Here is a 19177-nt window from a genome sequence, read left to right on the forward strand (position 1 = left end):
TGTAAAAAATTAATACAAAAATCCTGATACATTGTTACAATAGCAGTTGAAAAATATTAAAAATACATAGGCACAATTTTTTTTTATAAGCATTTGAAGTTAAAATATTGACAAAATTTATCAAATTTAAAATTGAATAATTATTATAATAATAATTATTTTGTAGTTAAAAATTTATAAAATGTTCAACTTTTATATCTAAGGATTGAAAATTTAAAACAAGATTCCACGTAAATATTTAATTCTGTTACCAAAAATTATAAGAAATACATAAGCACAGTTTATTTTTAGTCATTTTAAGTTCAAATTTGGACGAAATTACATATTAAAAAACCTGGAATAACTATTTTAGTTATTTTGTTGTGATTGTATAATATTATTTGTGGGTACTTGAAACTTCTAAAGTATACTATTATGTATCTATGATAGTACCACGGTTTGTTGTTGATGTATAACGCGTTACCTAATGGATATTGTGATATGATTAATTTGGAATTTATTATTAATACCTATTATAGGTCAATTTTTTTTTAATACTATAGATAAGTATACCTATAATAGGTATGTCTAATACCTAGACTGACAAACCGTCTCCACTCAGAATCGTTTTTCTTATACAGTGATATTATATCATTGAATTCAAATTTAATACTATCCATTATACAGTGACCCACTTGTAACCTACTGTACAGCAGAGTGACATCCACTTACCCACCTATTTTTAATATTATTAAGTCACTCAATATAAATAATAATAATATTAACTATTATGTTTAATTTAATATTTTTCCGATCAGTATTAAAAATATTGTTCAAGGGTTTTTAGTATTGTTGGTTATTGTAGGCTTGAAGAGTAGAAAAAGACTAAAAAAAGACCATTCTTCTTTTAATGAAAATATCTCAAAAAGAATCACATGATTAAATAACTTAAGGACGTCAGGGCCGGTGCGTTTTATAGAAAAAAAAAATGTTTTAGAGGAAAAACTCCCACACCCTGTAAAATAGACAAACTTCATTAATTTTTATTCATTTTACAGGATCAAAGCTAGATTTTCAAAATTAAAATTATTGAATACCATATTTTTCTACCACTATTTAAAGCAAAATGAAAATTAGGGCTTTGATCCAACCTCAAAAAAGTTCTAATCTTTTGGATAAAAAAAATTATCAGAATTCAACATATCAATGAAATGTGAAGTCTTTCTTTTGTTGATATAATACACCATACCAACCCCTCGTAAATAAGTATCAGGCAGTAGATTAGTGGAAAAGTATTATAATTAAAGTAGCAACTAAAATATAAATCATAATTTTCTATTTTTATAGAATTGCGGAAAATTGGAAAAATAGGCACCAACATCCTTAAGGTCTGAATATCTGATCACTTATCTATTGCTACTGATACCCATATAATATAGGTATTATTCATGATTTTATATTTTTTAGAAAATATATGAAATATTTTGAACCATGAATCATTCATAATAATTAGTGTAGTTTATCTAAAATTGTATTATTATTATGTAAATAATAAAATTTAACAATTCGCTCAAAGTATGTCAGCCCATCAATTATTTATTTACTCTCTCTCTCTCTGACATTAATTCATAATTAATCTGTGTTCAGAAAAATCAATCTTGTGTTAGCTTTAATATTAAAATTAATTAACCCATACTCAAACTTAAAGTTAAGAATATTATCTGTGTCATAGTTCACAATATTGCATACATTTTTTAAAAATCGTAGAGTGTAGATAACATTAACAATTTCTATAAGGATTAAAGTAGCAACGGAAAAAACTGTAGCTCAGCCTGTGGCCATTTAGGGCCAGTTGTACTGTTTACGGTTAAACTTCGATTAAGCTTAATCAGCTGATAACAGATATTTAACCGGGCAAATTCGGCTGATTAAACTCTGGTTAACTTTAATCAGAGATGGTACAACTGGCTCTTAATGTTTTTCCAGTAGGCGGTCGTATTTTATCTCCTTTATACTAGTATCTATGGTTGTAGCCTGTAGGTAGTATATTTTTAAAGATGGGCAGATACCACTTTTTCTTGATATATGCTACTGGTATAGAACAGATATCCAATTTATATTTTAACACATTGACTAGCAAGTGACCGCCGGCAGTCAACTGTAAATCTCAAATTATATACTTTTGCGCTCGTAGTTGATCATTACTACAACGTCACATGACTGCCAGTGACCGTAAATTAATATGGTATTATATTATTAACTTTTCTATGGCGCTACGATGATTTACTAAAAAGATCGCAGTGGGAATCATAACAATTTTTTGATGTAATAAACTTATTTATTTATTTTTAATTTTTTCAATCTCTTTTTTTCAAATACAATAGTATATGTAAATTTGGAATGACATGGTGAAATATGCTTGGTGTGTCAATAATATATATTGTGTGACTGCCGGTGGTCACATAGCAGTCAACATGTTAAAAACAATTTTGGAAAAAACCATTAACCAATATAATTTAACTAAAAATTAAAAATAATAATACATAATTTCAATCAACTATCAAATTATTAATTAAACAATAAACTTAGGTACAGAGATAGAAGAATATATTTTTTTTGATAAATAAATTCAATACAGTGGATATCGCCAATCATTAATAATTTTTTCACTAAGTTTCGAAGATAAATATTTCTATAAATATCAAATACGGTCAATATGGGAGAGTCTCTACAATGTCAGTTCAACGAAATCATTGAAATGAACTGGCCAGGAGAATTACCTATATTGTATAAATAAATAAAATAAGAAGAACAAACACATTTTATTATTTGTAAGAGCCAGTCAACTGTCAAAGTGTTGAACCCAACTAATAAAACCTGAAATTACGCCAGTGAACCTAACCTTCAAAATATTACAGTGTAACTTTTAAAATATTAATTATTAAAACTAACTGATTTACTATGAATACTACTAGTAAAATATATTATCTTACCTTGTAAGCTATCTAAGAGATACATAAGCAATCTGTGTGTGCCATTTGGTTCACTATACAACTTCATTACTTCTTGACATAGAGGATTACCAGCTAAACCTAATACTTGCAGTTGGAATAAACGCCCCAATTCATGTGGCAGTGATCTTAACATATTATAACCCAAGTGTAATTCCCTGAAATATAATATAATATGTAGTACAGATAAAATTACTGAAATTAAATAATTTTACAAAATGTTCAGTTATTTCTACCTGAGATACACTAATTCACCAAGTTCAGCAGGTAAACTACGTAATTTATTACCAGACAAATCCAGATATACTAAATTAACAAGCATTGATATATCTGGCGGCAAACGAGTTAATTGATTGTCATTGAGGTAAAGTCCTGTTAATGTCGTCAAATTCCATAAAGAAGGACTTATATTTTTTACACAACCTAAGAATTTCACACAACATTAAAATATTAAAATTATATATTTAATTTAAAACATAAAAACAATATAAAATACCAATGATTTCCAATTGTTCCCAACGAGTTTCTTTCCCCTGTTTTACCTCTTCAGCAGTTAACATATGATATTGGCGTGAAGGTCTGCCATTGCTATTGTACTGTTCAGCTTTTTCTCGAGCTAAACGCTTTTTATCATTTAACGACATATGAGTTCTAGACACAGTTAAAACTAAATTAGGCAAACCACAAATACAAAAATTAATATAAAATATGGGTGAAATCATTTACTTTTTCTTTCTATCTTTAAATGGAGAACATTCTTCGGTTGAATCGTTCATTGAGTCAACTACAAAAATCTGTTGGTTATAAAAAAATATTAATAATCAATATGTAAGATACTTACAGATGAATTCTCCTATTGAAATTCAAACAAAAAACTATTATCACAATATGGTAATTATTGGGTATATAAATGTAAACAATAAGTGAGACTCATATATATTGTTAAAAGAAAAATGTATAACCTAAGCATTTTCATAATAATAAATACTTTTCTTCCTAATTAATCATTCATTTTTATTCCGATGAAATATTCCAAAACCAAAATAATTTGTATTACATTCCATCTCCACTAGGGCCACTTGTTAGTAAATAAGTCTTTGTTTGTTGTATAAGAATCAATTCAATCATTTTACCTGCTACTTTTATTAACCAAATCCAACCGTTTTTGCAAATGTCCGACAGGTGTCCTAACGTTTAATGCGATCTGCAGAAAGGGAAACGGCTATGGTAATGACTAATCTACAAAAAAATCATTCACAACACAGAGTTTAAAAAATACATAAAGTTAAAATTCATCAGACATTCAGACACTAGACAGCAGCAGCTATATAGCTAAGTAAACGAAAAAACAAAAACATGATACAAGAACGCTATCAGTGTGACCAGTAATAATAATCGCTTGGATTCGATTGGTTGGTGATGATAATAATATTACGTTACCCGTATTTAAGTTGGTGAGGTTATGTTTTTTATTAACAATATAATATTTTTTGATAAACATTGAAACATTTAATTTTGTTCACCGTCTTGACTCTTAAGTTCTAAACATGACAAAATAAATCAGTTAATTGTTCTTATTACCAAAGTACTAATTACTTACTTAGCTTGTAGATCTTCAGAAGTAGAAAATATAAGGATTTCAAAAGAGTAACAAGGTTAAATGTTGGATTTAAACCCTCCAAATTTTCTTTGAAAAATAAAATGAAAATATTCGATTTATGATAATCGCCAGGTACCTTTGACCGATCAGAAATTGTTCACGTACTACAATAACATTTTCTAACAAGTTTTTGGGATAGTAAAAACGATATAATGTTTAGTAAGTGTTGCACAAGTGGAAATACTTTATGTTCACTTTTTAATGTATTTTATTTTTAGATTTTAGTAACTTGTTTCGCTCACTGCCGACAGTTTCTTCTATATTGCCAGTTCGATATCGTGCACGTAAATGTACCAGAGAGCGAAAAGCAAAAATTCACAAAAAAAACAGAGCTGCTAATTTAGCCAAAGCAAGAAAATATATACCTATATTAAAGAAAAAGTCAGTGGTAAACTCTGTTTAAGGGTCAGTTGTACGTCTACGATTACACTTTGATTACGCTTAATTATTTGATAAAAGATTTTATAACCGGGCAAATTTGGCCAATTAAACTTCGGTTAACTTTAATCGGAGATAGTACAACTGGCCCTAAGTAAACTTGTCTTTTAATTTCAAATATCTACATTAATATTCAGTTTATAAATTTATTTTCTCCCATAATATTACTTTGATTTTAAATATTTTTTCTTAACGCGCATATTTGCATATCAATATTACAAATTCTAGTATTATGAAAATACTTGATTCTAATGAATGCAATATTTTATAAATCATTTTTATCTAATCAAGTTTCTGTGAAATATTCATTGGTTGTTACTAAGACATCTTTGTATTCTGTATTTTCAAATCAATGTACAACAATCAACCCCTTTAAGATTATCTGTTGATATTTTTTATGATTATCTTCTAACGTTGAATGCAATATTTAACTTGACCTACATTTTTTAATATAAATAGTAAAATTTATTTTTATAACTATTTTAAAGTAACCTAAGCAACCCATAAACTATTAGTAGGTAGCCATTTAACTGAATAAAGTTTTGTATTCACAGAAATTATTTTGAATGATAAAAACTGGTTTCTTGACCATCATCATTCATCGCCAATTTATTCTATAATTTGATATATAGTATTTAGTATCAAAAAACATTGGCAAATTTTTTGTTCTTACAATAATTAGAGTATTTTTTAAAATTATAACTGTTTATAGGCAACTAGAAAAATCAAGTCGTACAATTGAAACATTTCCTTGGCGTTCGTCCAATGATGATGTATATCTTGGATTATTTAACCAAATGCGCAGGTCAGTTGTGATCTATTTTACATTATTTACACTCATATATTTTATAATTTATAATCTTAATTTTATTAAATGATTATAGATATAACTTGTTGGAAGCCATATTAGCTCATCGTGAACTTCACCATCCAACAATGATCAATGTACCTAATGCACCTCTTAATGTTCGTCTTGAAATAGACTTATCTACAGATAAAAAAAATAAATTTGTGGATAAATATCATAAAATAATTGAATTACCTCATTCTTATGACCATGGGGAAGATAGAACAATATTAGCATTTTGTCAAAGTGCTGAAATGATGGAAGAAGCTAGAAATGCTGGTGCAATGCTCGTGGGCGGCAAAGAAGTTATTAAAAGTATAGAGGTATTATATAATATCTTATAAGTATAATTAATTACCTTTGTCTGTCACAATATTTTGTTATTCAGTTTCAATTCAATATGCTGTATAGTAAAAAATATATCATATATCATTTAAATAATATCTTAAAATTAATACAATTATAAGTGTGGAACTATTTAAAATATTTAATAAAAAAAAAAACTTACATTAATAGAATATGTAAACTTTTTTATTTTATTCATAAATGAATATTCTAAAAACTTCATAATGTTAATTTTAACACGTTCGCATCAGATGACGTAAATTATGTTGTTTAACATCATTACCATATGCTGCATGACACCAAATGGCATAATGCACTACAATGTGATCAACGTTACGATAAACTATTTGTTTATTGTTAGCGTCTCCATTAAGTATTATTTCATAAATTCCTGGAATACCTGATATTTAAATTTTTAAATTTTTTAGAATTAAAATTTTTTCTGTGTCACAACAAGTAAACGCATAAAATATGATACACAGCGAACGTGATAAATAGGGCTTCTAGTATTCAAAAACCTCAAAATATGTATGCACATATGCATTTAAGAAACAAAATATAGAACCTAAATTATAATATTTATATGAAAATAACATAATTTTAATAAATTTATAAAAACTTGAAAAATCAATTATACGATAATCAATCAAGTACCAACAGTATGCAATAAATTATGACGGACAACTGAAGTTTACCTCCTATTATCCTACAAGTGTAGCAATGTTATCAGCCAGAAAGTGAATTACCTAACTGATAATATTAATATTATATATGTGACTGTAGACATTCGGAAAATAATATTTTTATACAGATTTTTATATGTTATATTATTATATTTAATATCAACATTTTCTAAATTGGTACCTATATATTATTCTCTTAATTTGTCCAATATACTAAAATGTGCATTTATATGCAATAACGACAAAATACACAAATTACAATTTTAAACATAATCTTCTGATATGAAACCCATTTATACATCACTCACATTGTTCTGTGACCTTTCTAGACAAATAACAAAAAACTAGAAGTCCTCAGTCCTAGAAATGTCTAGACCTGCTATAATTCTAATTTATTTTTTAGAGAGGTCTTATAATGTTACCGGATTTTCAATATGTACTTGCTCATCCCGACATTTTAACAGAATTACCTGCTATCCGTGGACTATTAAGGAAACGTTATCCAAGTCTTCAGCATGGTTTGTTATTCAATTATATTAAAGGCATTTTAGGAAAGTATAATAAAAATAATTTGAATTACAGGTTCACTGACATTAGATTTAGTAGCCATGGTAAAACATTACATAAAAGGTATTAAATATAATATGCAAGTGGATCCATTTGATGAAGCTTTAGGAATTGTAGAAATGAAAATTGGTCAGGTAAAATACAATTTATATTTACTATCAAAAGTATAATACTAATTTTCATACATTTTCTTTTAGCTTTCAGATGAGCCAAATCATCTAATTGAAAATTTTGAAACCTTATTTAAGGATATTATGACCAAAGCTCCAAAAAGAGCCAAACCATCTCCATTTGTTATAAGGTAATTGAATTTAAAATATTAAAATAAAGCTTTACTTAACTTTTATTAAATATAATACCAACTAATTATATAAAGATAATTTTAAACAATTTATATTACAATTAAAAAAAATGTCATAATTATTTTAAAGTTTTTATATTTATTATTATTATTGTGTTAGGTAACAATATACATATAGTAGAATCATAAATAACTATATAAGCAGTTAATAATAAATCCCAAATATATAAGTGAGTAAGGTACTATAAATCAAAATAAATAAATCTAAATAGTATAAAATACTGTATAAATGTAATAGTATTTACTGTTGGCAGCTTTGTTGTTGTATTGGTAACTTTTTCTAACTTGTCATATTGTTTTTAGATAGTACTAGACTGTCCTATAAGGATTGATTGATTTGATCTTTCTGTAGCAGGAGCTAGTTCACTAATTGTATTGTCCAGTTCCCTAGCAAAAGCATTCCAGTTTACTTAACTGGATTTGAATCTTCTAAAAGTTGCATTATTTTGTCTAATGGCCGTAGAGTTATTGTGTACTCTAAAACGGTAGGTCATGAAAACGTTATCACTTGCTAAAAGGCTGCATTTTCCAGCAAGCTCGATTATTTAATGTACACTTACAAAAACTACTATCCATGAGAGTATGAGACATCTCAACATTCAAAGCTACTAAATAGGCATTATTAAATATTTTTTAAGATTGCACTAATTGATATTAGGTAGTATGAACTTATTTAATTAAAACATTACTTGTAATATTTTAAATTATTGTCTAACAAATTTAAATTAAATTTTTTGTACCATTTAGTTAATCTTATTATTTACTAATTTATGATTTAATTTAAAATAATTTAAGTTAATAAACATTTTTATTAACGCAGAGTTATTGCTTTATGTACTATTATCTATTAAATAGACTATTTGTATTTATTTTCATTTAAGTTAATTTTTTCCTTTGGAATATACAACTTAAATTAGTATGATAATAACGGCCTTATTATAGAGGTTTAGGGATTCAACAAAATTATCCTGAATACTTGTCTGATTAGCATATTAACTTCAAAAACTTTAATTTGAACCATCAATATTATACGACGTGTTGCTACATTTAAGCATTAATACAAATAGTTGTATTTATTTTATAAATAACTATGATATATTATTTTATATCATAATTTGATAAATATTTATATATTTCAGATGTTTAGCCCAAACTCCGGCATCGAGAGAGAAATTCAGTATCAATTTATCTCAATTTGTTAACACTGAAGAAGACTCGGAATCCGATTCAGATTCAGATGATGAAGATGAAATTAAAAAGAAACAACGTCTTTAGTATAAATTAAATTTTAGTGATTTGTTATAAATTATTAAAATATATTAGTTAGTTGTTAGATTTTTTTTTTTTTTGATATTCTCATACTATAACCATAATGTAATATTTTACAATATACCTAGAATATTGAACAAAATTGAAAATTGGTACTTTAAAGCCGGCCTCAAGGTAGAGTGGGAGAAATTTTTTGTAAAGCCACAGAGTATAATTTTGTATAATGCAAGGACCAGGGCAGGGGCCTCTCTAGTCCCTAGGCTCTGTGATATTTGTTTGCAACGATGCCATATAAAATTGATCTTACTCACAACCACTATCATAATATTATGAAAATATAAACTAACAACAAAAGTTAATTATAATACAAATATATTACTAATAATTACATAATAAAAAAAATAAAACAAAACTAAACTGTACAATAAAATTTAAAGAAAAAAATTGTAACTAATGGCCATTGTCACCGATGTTAATTAAGAACAATAAAAAAAAATAATGGGCTAGTAGTTAATCACTCTACTGAAAAGTAGGTCTCAAGTGTATCTTGTCATAGATCACTGTAACGGATTTGACATTTAAGTTCAATGATATCATTGCAAGGAATTCTGAACAGATATGACCTGGCAGTCTTTATTACTAAATACTATTATTAGTATATTTCTACAATATTAATTTATTTTACTATACCAATATGGTAGGTTAAATTATTTTTGCTGAAAAACTTTTATTATTATATAACATAATTCATTTTTATATTAGTATATAAATATATAATTATTAAATATGTAAATTATTATTAACTTTTGAGTTAATTACAACTTACCATAGAACAGTATCAGTCGGTTCACGGTTTAATATTAGCTTAAAATGAATCTTAATATTTTGTAAATATTGTGTATAGTAAAATATAATGTACGGGAAAATGTTACCACTAGGATTCGGATATCAGATTTCTATGCATTTGCATCATTTTTCTGAAATACTTGACATGATGCTAATGTGTTTTAAGTTTACACTAACTATGCTGACGATGAACTTTTTGGGGCATATTATGTATAATTTGAGGTTAATATGCATTTTTAAACGTATTTAAGACATTCATTATTATTGTAGGTTATATACATAATAATTAAATTCACATTTTGTATTAAAACAACAGAAGGTAATCAGGTTTTTAAATAAAATGATTCACAAATTGATCTTGATTCCTGAAGAAGTCCAGAATTTTATTTTTCCAGGACATTTTTATAGAGTTTTTAGGTCAATGCATTTATTATATATAAAATAAAAATTTTGTCAAAATATAAACTTAAAATACAAAATATTGTACTCACAACTAAAATATTTTTTAATTTTTTAATAGAAGAACTAATTATAAAAATTAAACACTTTATTAATAAAATAGTAATTAATAAGTAACAGTGGAATGTTTCAAGTTTCTATAATTTAATACTGTTAGAAATTTGGATTTCAACAAAAAACTAAAATCATGTTTGATATGGAATCGTTATTTTACGTGTGAATAACCAATGTCCTTACTAATGGCGTGGTTCGGCGCGGCGCATTTAAAGTGGCTGAAATCTATCACGTTATGTTGCCACTAGTACTCGGATGGGTGACCATCGGATTGGTAGTGCGCAAAAACCTTGCCATACCGTTCCAAGTCCCAACCCTACAACACCCTGCAATGGCCTATGTTGCCGCGGGTAAATTAATAAAAAAAAAATGTGTGCATAAAAAAGTAGCTTTTCGTAAAACAATTTTTTTACACCAATAATGCGCCTGTCAATAACGCCTGCCGCCACAGAAGTCAGTTACATCGAGCCGCTGTCATCTGCTTCGTTAACTTTGCCACCGATTTGGCCGATCGAAGCCTATACGCGCCACAGTTGAGTTACAGAGTGGAACGATTTAGAACATGGCAGCAGGCCACAGTTTGGTGGTAATGCCAAGTTCACAAACGTCTCGACAAAAGCGCCAGACCACGAAACGGCCTCCAGGACATGGTAACATTGGTAACCCTGAGCGGCCGCGGGGAGCAGGAACGGTCCCGACAGTAACCGCGGTCAGTCCTATAGACGTCGCTCGCTGTGGAGCCGGGTGAAGAGATTCGCTCGGTGAATGTTTTGTTGCGTTGTTGGTCATAGACCGTAATGACATATTATGTGTGTTCATAACGTTTAATATGGAGGCACCGGCTTTGAAAGCTCGCGGAGTCAGCCCCCTCCCCTCTAACATTTATTGCGCTTGTACTGTAGACCGTAGTATCGTATGCAACCTTGCCCCACAGTACCTATGAAGACTAAAGAATACTTAAATGTCTTAAATACTGTTTATACTCTGCTTGCGCGTTCGTCTCTAGTTCACTCCTAGCTTTTGTCCGTCCAAATTAGATTTAAGTCCACGGTTGCACCCGTTCGTCGGTCCTATGTTTTTTAGTGGCAGAGAGGACAAGTTTGTCACGTACCTACCTATTTCATGTACTGTTCCGACCTTTGGATCAGTTGCTATCCGCCGCCGGAATCAAAGCGTCAGTTGGAAATCAATTTTGAGCCGTTCAGGCTACCCCGAACCTGCAATAAGAGTAATATGTATTTTTGAGGACGAGTTTAAGTAAAAAAAAAAATACCTGTGAATAACAAGATGGCTATACTGTCATAATACTATGTATAGATTTGCACGAATAAACAATTTTGTTAGTTATTTGGTTTTTATTTTATAGCTATTATAATATATATTATAGTATAATATAATAAAATTGATTTATGGGGCTTGTGGAAATTGTGTCTATATTGTACAGATATTGAGATATACTTTCGGTTTTTTTTAAGCGGTGTAAAAATCTTACGAAGAGGCTTGCATTAAATTTTAAAGATTTTTGACCAAAGAACAAAAAAATGTTTCAATATTCTATGGACCTAAGGTACTTACATAAAAAAAACAAAATACACTGAGATACTACGCGAAAAACGATATAGTAATTTAGTAACTATGTAGTATCATGCAATATAATGCACTATTCACCATTATACTATGCATTTTAACTAAGTACATATCATCCCCTTTTTCATGAAATGTGATTATGTGAAATTTATTAATTTTACCAAAATATATAAGTCCTCAAGATACAAAGATATATAGATCATAAATTTGAAATTTGAATATTAAGGACTAGGTAGCTATGGTAGCGCCTTTCCCCAAGTATACAAGTGTACAACTTACTGTTACGTAACTTATGTGGTAGCGACTATAGCGGTATAAAACGTTGTGCTGTTGTTTATCCCTATAGAATATATAAGTATATTAAAACCCACAAAAAAAGGTACCACGGGTAGTCGACAAAATCTAGTCATTCTTGCGTATTTCTAAACAATTTTATACTGTTAAAAACAAATTTACAAAAAAAAATCATCGAAATTGTCTAGAAATTATAACTTGGGATGTTATACCCATCTATAGGTAGTTATTAGGTACCTATAATACTTACAAAATAGTCAAATACAGCGATGTTAATTATTAAATTACCTACGTAAAAACACTTTACTTTTAAAAATCAAGTCACTCCTGGTGTATCGGGCGCACCATAGGAACAACTACGTAGATTAATAATATCATTAGTATCCTGCGGGTCAGTGGCGACTCTGAAGGTGAGTGGAAAAAGAACAGAAAAAACATTGAAAAAAGTGGCTACGCGTTGACAACGGATCGTGATCTTCACGGCCTGTCCATACACAAAATATTATAGTACCTAGGTACTATAATATTTTATAATAATATTTATACTATAATATTTTTATATTTAAGAGATACGAAAAAAGAAACCACGTACCGAGGCACGTGTGTTGTAAAACGGTACTATAATATAATATTATGATAATATGTGATGTACGATCGATCCGCCGGACCGCCACCGGCGAAGAAGTCTAACCGTTTGCGAGGTTTCCGACCAGTTTTGCTGTATAAATATATTCTCAATAATAATGGTCAATATATTATGTATATACATTTCCGATGTACCTACGGATTCAAAAATAAAGAAATCGCCCGTGTAACATACTGGGCAATATATTATACGATAATAACGTCGACGACGTGGCCCGACGGTGCGTAACATTTGACCCGACCTTTGCTTCGGGCGTTCATAAACGACTACCTGCCGTCGAGGTCTAGGATCGCAAATCTGCGTTTATCGTACCGTAGATCATCTGCCTGTTGTCGAAAAAAGCGAACGGCCGAAGAAAAAAAAAATGTGCAAATAATAATGATAATAATGATAAAAAAGGAGAGATTAAGACGGTTTGAAGATTTACCTACAAGCATTAGTATGAGTATGGGGGGGGGGGCATCTAGTCGAACTATTTACGTATAGATACCATCGTAGTAAGATGTCCATTGTTTCGCGTTGATGCATTATATATATACGGCGTAATGATCACAATGAAACGCCGTTTTAAGCCGTTGCCCTTGACATTGCGCGCGGAATAGACGTGGATGAACTCCATATCATACGTCGTATGTATATATATACATCATACAGTCGATAGTTGGACGATTACAATAATTGGATACAATTTACATTGTGTTCGAAAGACTCGCGCGTATATCATACATTATTATAATATACCAAAGTGTGTGTGTGTGTGTGGTGTACTAGGGTACCTGCCTAATGTGTAGTATGCATATATTATATACACATCTATTTCGCGTGTTTAAAATATGTACAATAAGGAGTAAGAACATAACACAATATTAGCCGGTATATACATTGTAATAATTGTCCACAGATGACGCGCTAACGAAAATTGCTCAAACATTTCGATAGGAAGGCACCCGCCCGAGTTCTTATATATTTTAGAGGACACGCGCCGCGTGAGCGTATACACATGCGAATAATATATTATTCGTCACACACAATACCTGCGTATAATATAATAATAGTTTATATACTATTATCTCCGTCGTGATCGTTATAATATAATTAATTCGTCTATATATTGTAAAAATGTAAATTGTTTATTATATACGAGTACACGACATATTAGGTGCGCGCGCAGATACACAATATATTTATAATAACATAATTGTTATTATATAGTAAAGCCGCATGCGTTATTGAAAGTAGTATACATAATAATAATATTGTACACAACATACATATTAAATTATAGAATTTAATATATTTACACCATCGGACACGTCGACGACGTGAGGTTAAGTTCGTTAAATAGTAAATTCGTTTGACCCAAAATTCATATTATATATGTATAGGTAATATACATCGATGTATAACATCTAAATTGTAAAGCTGTTGGTTGTTGTAGTGCTGTCCAATGCAACTTTCCTTTCACTTTTTTCGGAAACAATTTAACTAGACGTGTGGCAACCGTAAACCTGCAGCTGTAGTATACCTCAATATAATGTACAATATATACGTAACTACATATCACACAAATCGTATTAATAAACCTTCGCATAAAAATCGCTGTTCAGAGTGTATAACATTTTCTTTTCGTTTCAACTCTATAATAACATTTTTAGTTTTTTTTACTGTATATCGTTTTGGCTTAATAAATGGTTATTAAATATTTACTATAATTATGATAAGTAATATGTAGATAGATTGTATACCGAACCTACCTACCGAATATAGAAAAATTATGATTTACCAGTTTAAATATAATTACCTACACTTAATGAATAATAATAATAACATTATAATGCCGTAAAAGTTAATTTTACTTTCTATTTTTGTTTAATATTCAAATTAAGAATAAAAAAAATATCTTTTCTGAATAAGCTAGCAAGTATATAATATAATACTCATTATGTATGAGTGTTATTCAACGTGATGTCCACACACCCTACCAGTCCTATCAAAATATACTTACCCATATAGATACCTATAATATTAAATTTTACTACAATCTACAAGTATGATAATTGATAAGGATCAATATCAACATATACCATCTGTAATATAATAGGTACCTACGTGGCTAAGCGGACGCTCTAGCGATTTTATCACTTTAAAAGCCAGATAATATTATATTTAGCTATTGGTATTTGCTCTGCAATTCGCACGATTAAAATAAAATAAGTAGACATTCGGGCATCCGGCATTCCTGCTTATAGACACACTGGATGCGGACTATTCTTACTGGTCGCCAGGATGAGCTTGTCGGACTTAGGATACTATTGTTAGAATATCCTTATAATATAGTAGGTATGTATGTATATTGTATACGAATACTAGTGTTAACGTGGTTATTATAATAATTTAACCTAACGAGTTGCTGCAGGACTGCAATAATGCATTTTTGAAAGGGATAGTAGTGCGGGAGACTTACCTGCACATCCCCACGTTGGTTTTGTATTATTAATGTTATATCAATAAACGATGGCAGTAATATGGGGTAGTAATGTTCACACAGATCCCTCACTGCTGTCGGTAAAAGTCGAACAAAAAAAAGTTGCAGGAGACATTATATTTGTAAGTATTTTATAAATAAATGATAAAAATATTTTAATTACATTTTTAAAATTGATAAATAAATATAAGTATTCACTTGTTAGGTTTTAAAAAAAAATAATCTTATTATTAATAACACCACTATATAGTGTTTTAGTACGTATTTTATCCTAATACATTTTATACTCAATTTATGATGGCATTGTGAATGTCAAACAATGAAACAAATAAGTACGTCTGAACAATATTCAGCTTAGATCATGACGACGTATTACAATAATTAAAAAGAAATACAAACAAATAAAAAGCTTATAACTTTTTAGAACTTCAAAACTATGATGCATTGATATCAAAAATTAAATAGGTACTCGTAACTTTGTATTTTCAATGTCAGAAAACCAAAGTTTCTCCATCTTGCTAGTTTTTATCTACCGCCGACTACAGGTCACCTGATACTGCGTAGGTTAAAACCGTAGAGCTAAAACCGCACCTAGATGTCTAGACGGATATTAGATACTATTAGATAGGTATATTATATTTTGTAGGACGGTGTGATTATGATGACCCATGTAAATATTATATATAACTAAATAAGTGTTCTACTGTTTAAACTCATTCACTTGTAGTATTATTTTTATTCCACGTGGTTGTATGTCGTTATAATAATATTATGTAGGTACAGAGGACTTAACCTAATCAAATTTTGTTAGAACATTTATAAATGGCTCGTGGACCAATATTCGGTAGTCACCCGTGGTGAAAATGTTTTACTATAAAGTTTTTAAACCGATATCTGTAATCTGTGCATCAAATATATATTACAAATAAAAAGGGGCGTACTGTTCGCCGCCTCGTATACATACTAGCAATCTTGCCTAGAGCGCAAAGATTATTAATCCTCTTCCAATCCACAGTCGATATTGTTATTATTATTATTATTATTCGATTGCACCGATAATAGATATTATAATATGACACACCGACGCAGTAATATATTATAATATTATGGTACCTACCTATATATTATATTATTATAGGTATTTCTCAATTGTATTGTTTGTACCTATATTTGAATTATTTTTTGAAATAATAAAATGATTCATTTATTTACTCAAGTATAATTATATAACCACGAAGTTAGTACTATGTTATTATTAATTAATTATTAACTCGACGTCTCTGTGAATAAACAAAGTGTACCTATATTATACTGAGTGATTCTTTTTACAGTAAACTCTCATTATCTCAAATTCAAAAAGTATTAAAGTTTTTGGAAATACTTTTTTTGACGTCATTTTAACTGTTAAGTTTTTAAAAAACTAAGCGAAAACCACAGCAAATATCCATCACTCAAAACTTATTGTCATCCGGCGCTCAATCACTCCATTCCGTCTATAAAAAAACCACCTTCAGTTCCAACCAGAAACAAAAACGTTCATATGCCAATGTTACTGCCAAAACTTTACCCTCAACAGCTACGCCTGAAAGTCTGATCTCCAAATTTCTTGAGGATTTCAAAGCCATAATTAACCCCCTATTACTCCTATTAACCACAGTTGTCAAGCACTTACTTCCATCTTCTTTACCTATACCTTCTCCTTAAAAATATCGTAACACTTATATTTATATATTATGTTAATATTATGTTAGCTTTTTTTACCAACTTATATTTATTTCAGATTCATGTATATAACTGTCGAGATATTATAACTTATTGTTAAAATATCATAAATAAAAAAAAAACTGTAAAGTTATTATAATAAAAAATTAAATTGAATAAACAAATGATTATTTGCTATTTGTATCGTTATTATTTCTTAAGTTTTACTTTGTTAAATGATGGAATACATTTTTTTTTTAATTTTATAATTCTTCTGAGAATTTCATTACATACATAAAACTAACGAGTAGTTAATTAAAATATGGTATTCAAGGGCGCACGCAGAAATACAAACTGGGGGAAGCCAAATTATACCTAGGAGTTAAGAATATAAAATTTAAAATGTATACAATATACATGCTATAATTCAAAAAAGTAAATAAATATAAAAAAAAATATTTTTTATACATCATAGATAATTTATTGTCGTTTTGTAAACTTAAAAATATTATACAAAATAAAAATTATCAAAAACGTTTATTACTTTTCAAGTACCTGTAATATTTTGTATATATTTGATGTTAAAGTCTCAAACAATCACCACCCGTTTAATATTATACATTAGAATATAATAATATTATGTTCGCATTTACATTTGGCATTAAAAATACCTTATATTATATTAATTTTTATTTATTTTATGATGTAGGTACTCGCACAGTCGCACCTGAAGGAATCTTAACATTATATAATTATTATTGTGCTGTAAGATTCACGGTATAAGGATGCCGATGTCGCATAGGACTACATCAATTTTTCTTTGTATAATATAAAAATACGACACTCATATTTTCAGTTGTCCAAGTTTCGGATATAATGAAATGTGCAACGAAGCGTAGAAACGCGTAGGCATCTACCTACGGCTATACACTATACGAGTGATGGTGCAATGAGTATAATATTGAAAAGAACGTTATAAATGCTTATAATAAAGGATGGCTCGTCAGTCGACTGCAGTCGAATATAGTTATTTTTATGTACAAAGATATTAATCTGAAATAAAAACCAATTGCTGCGGTGTTTGGGAGTGTCGGAGCTGAGGAATAATTCTTTTTTGTAAAAAAAATAATAATATAATATAATAAAACGTAAAAAAAGACATTATTTATAGCAATTCATGTGAACGAAGAAAAAAGTAAGTAAGATAATCTAAAAATCCCACCTAAGCCAACTCAAATATAAAAAAAGTGAAAATCAACTAGGTATTCGAGAGAAATAAAATGAAATGAAAACCGAAATATATAATAATAGATAAATACGCGTGAATTAATAATACGGTTACCTATATTAATTTGTTTTATTCTTGATCTTAGATTTCGGAACGTATGTCGTATAGTTTCTAAATTAGTCTTATACCCTCATGATATAAATATAATTAATAATTGTTATCGTCAGCATAATATACAATATATATTATGTGCATCAATTACGGCTAATACGTAAATTACATATATTATTGTAATTATAGTCAGAGATGTTTTCACAGAATGGAAAATATTTACAAAATTAGTTGGGTACTTATACATATTTTAAACCATAGCCTAATGTACATCATACATTATACCTACAATATTCAATATACTACAGCATTCTATTATTTCTGTAATTAATTATGATGAATTTATAGGTAGATTGTATAAGTTTCTTTTATTTCTGTAAGCAATGGCACTCTATATATATATATATATATATATTATATACCTATTATAAACAAAAAATATTCGATTTTCGTGAACCAAAACGAAATCCACGTGTGGGAACAAATACACTTTACAAAGCCGCTTAGCCCCTACGAATTTCAAAAAATTTTATTTTTAAAGAGGTGTTTTTCATTGCTGATTTTGAAATTGTTTGAATTTTTTTGAGGAAATCATTATTAAAAAGA

At 28.8% G+C, this 19177-nt stretch overlaps 2 protein-coding genes across 2 annotated transcripts in view; one reads left to right on the forward strand and one right to left on the reverse strand.

Moving 5' to 3' along the window:
• Positions 1–4332, reverse strand: part of LOC100163624 (CCR4-NOT transcription complex subunit 6-like) — a 61654-nt gene extending 57322 nt beyond the window's left edge. The window contains exons 1-5 of the mRNA XM_001947345.5: positions 4124–4332; positions 3717–3784; positions 3487–3641; positions 3227–3413; positions 2973–3148 (exon numbers count right to left, since the gene is read on the reverse strand). Of these exons, the coding sequence (XP_001947380.2) occupies positions 2973–3148; positions 3227–3413; positions 3487–3641; positions 3717–3766 (568 nt within the window). The 5' untranslated portion in view covers positions 3767–3784; positions 4124–4332. The remainder of the gene's footprint in view (positions 1–2972; positions 3149–3226; positions 3414–3486; positions 3642–3716; positions 3785–4123) is intronic.
• A 195-nt stretch (positions 4333–4527) lies between these two features.
• On the forward strand, positions 4528–9224 carry Mrpl1 (mitochondrial ribosomal protein L1). The gene is made up of 8 exons (NM_001162609.2): positions 4528–4809; positions 4869–5031; positions 5801–5893; positions 5973–6258; positions 7367–7481; positions 7546–7664; positions 7728–7831; positions 9031–9224. Exons 1-8 carry the CDS (start codon positions 4803–4805, stop codon positions 9164–9166), a joined length of 1023 nt encoding a protein of 340 aa, NP_001156081.1. The 5' UTR covers positions 4528–4802; the 3' UTR covers positions 9167–9224.
• The last annotated feature ends 9953 nt before the right edge of the window (positions 9225–19177 follow it).

This window comes from Acyrthosiphon pisum, chromosome A3 (assembly GCF_005508785.2).
Source record: "Acyrthosiphon pisum isolate AL4f chromosome A3, pea_aphid_22Mar2018_4r6ur, whole genome shotgun sequence".
In the NCBI taxonomy this organism is placed as follows: domain Eukaryota; kingdom Metazoa; phylum Arthropoda; class Insecta; order Hemiptera; family Aphididae; genus Acyrthosiphon; species Acyrthosiphon pisum.

Bases quoted from the DNA above. Each gene is read 5' to 3' on its own strand.
- Mrpl1 (NM_001162609.2), top strand. The intron at 5,032-5,800 runs GTCAGTGGTAAA...AACTGTTTATAG, and splicing joins ATACCTATATTAAAGAAAAA to GCAACTAGAAAAATCAAGTC. The intron at 5,894-5,972 runs GTCAGTTGTGAT...AAATGATTATAG, and splicing joins TTATTTAACCAAATGCGCAG to ATATAACTTGTTGGAAGCCA.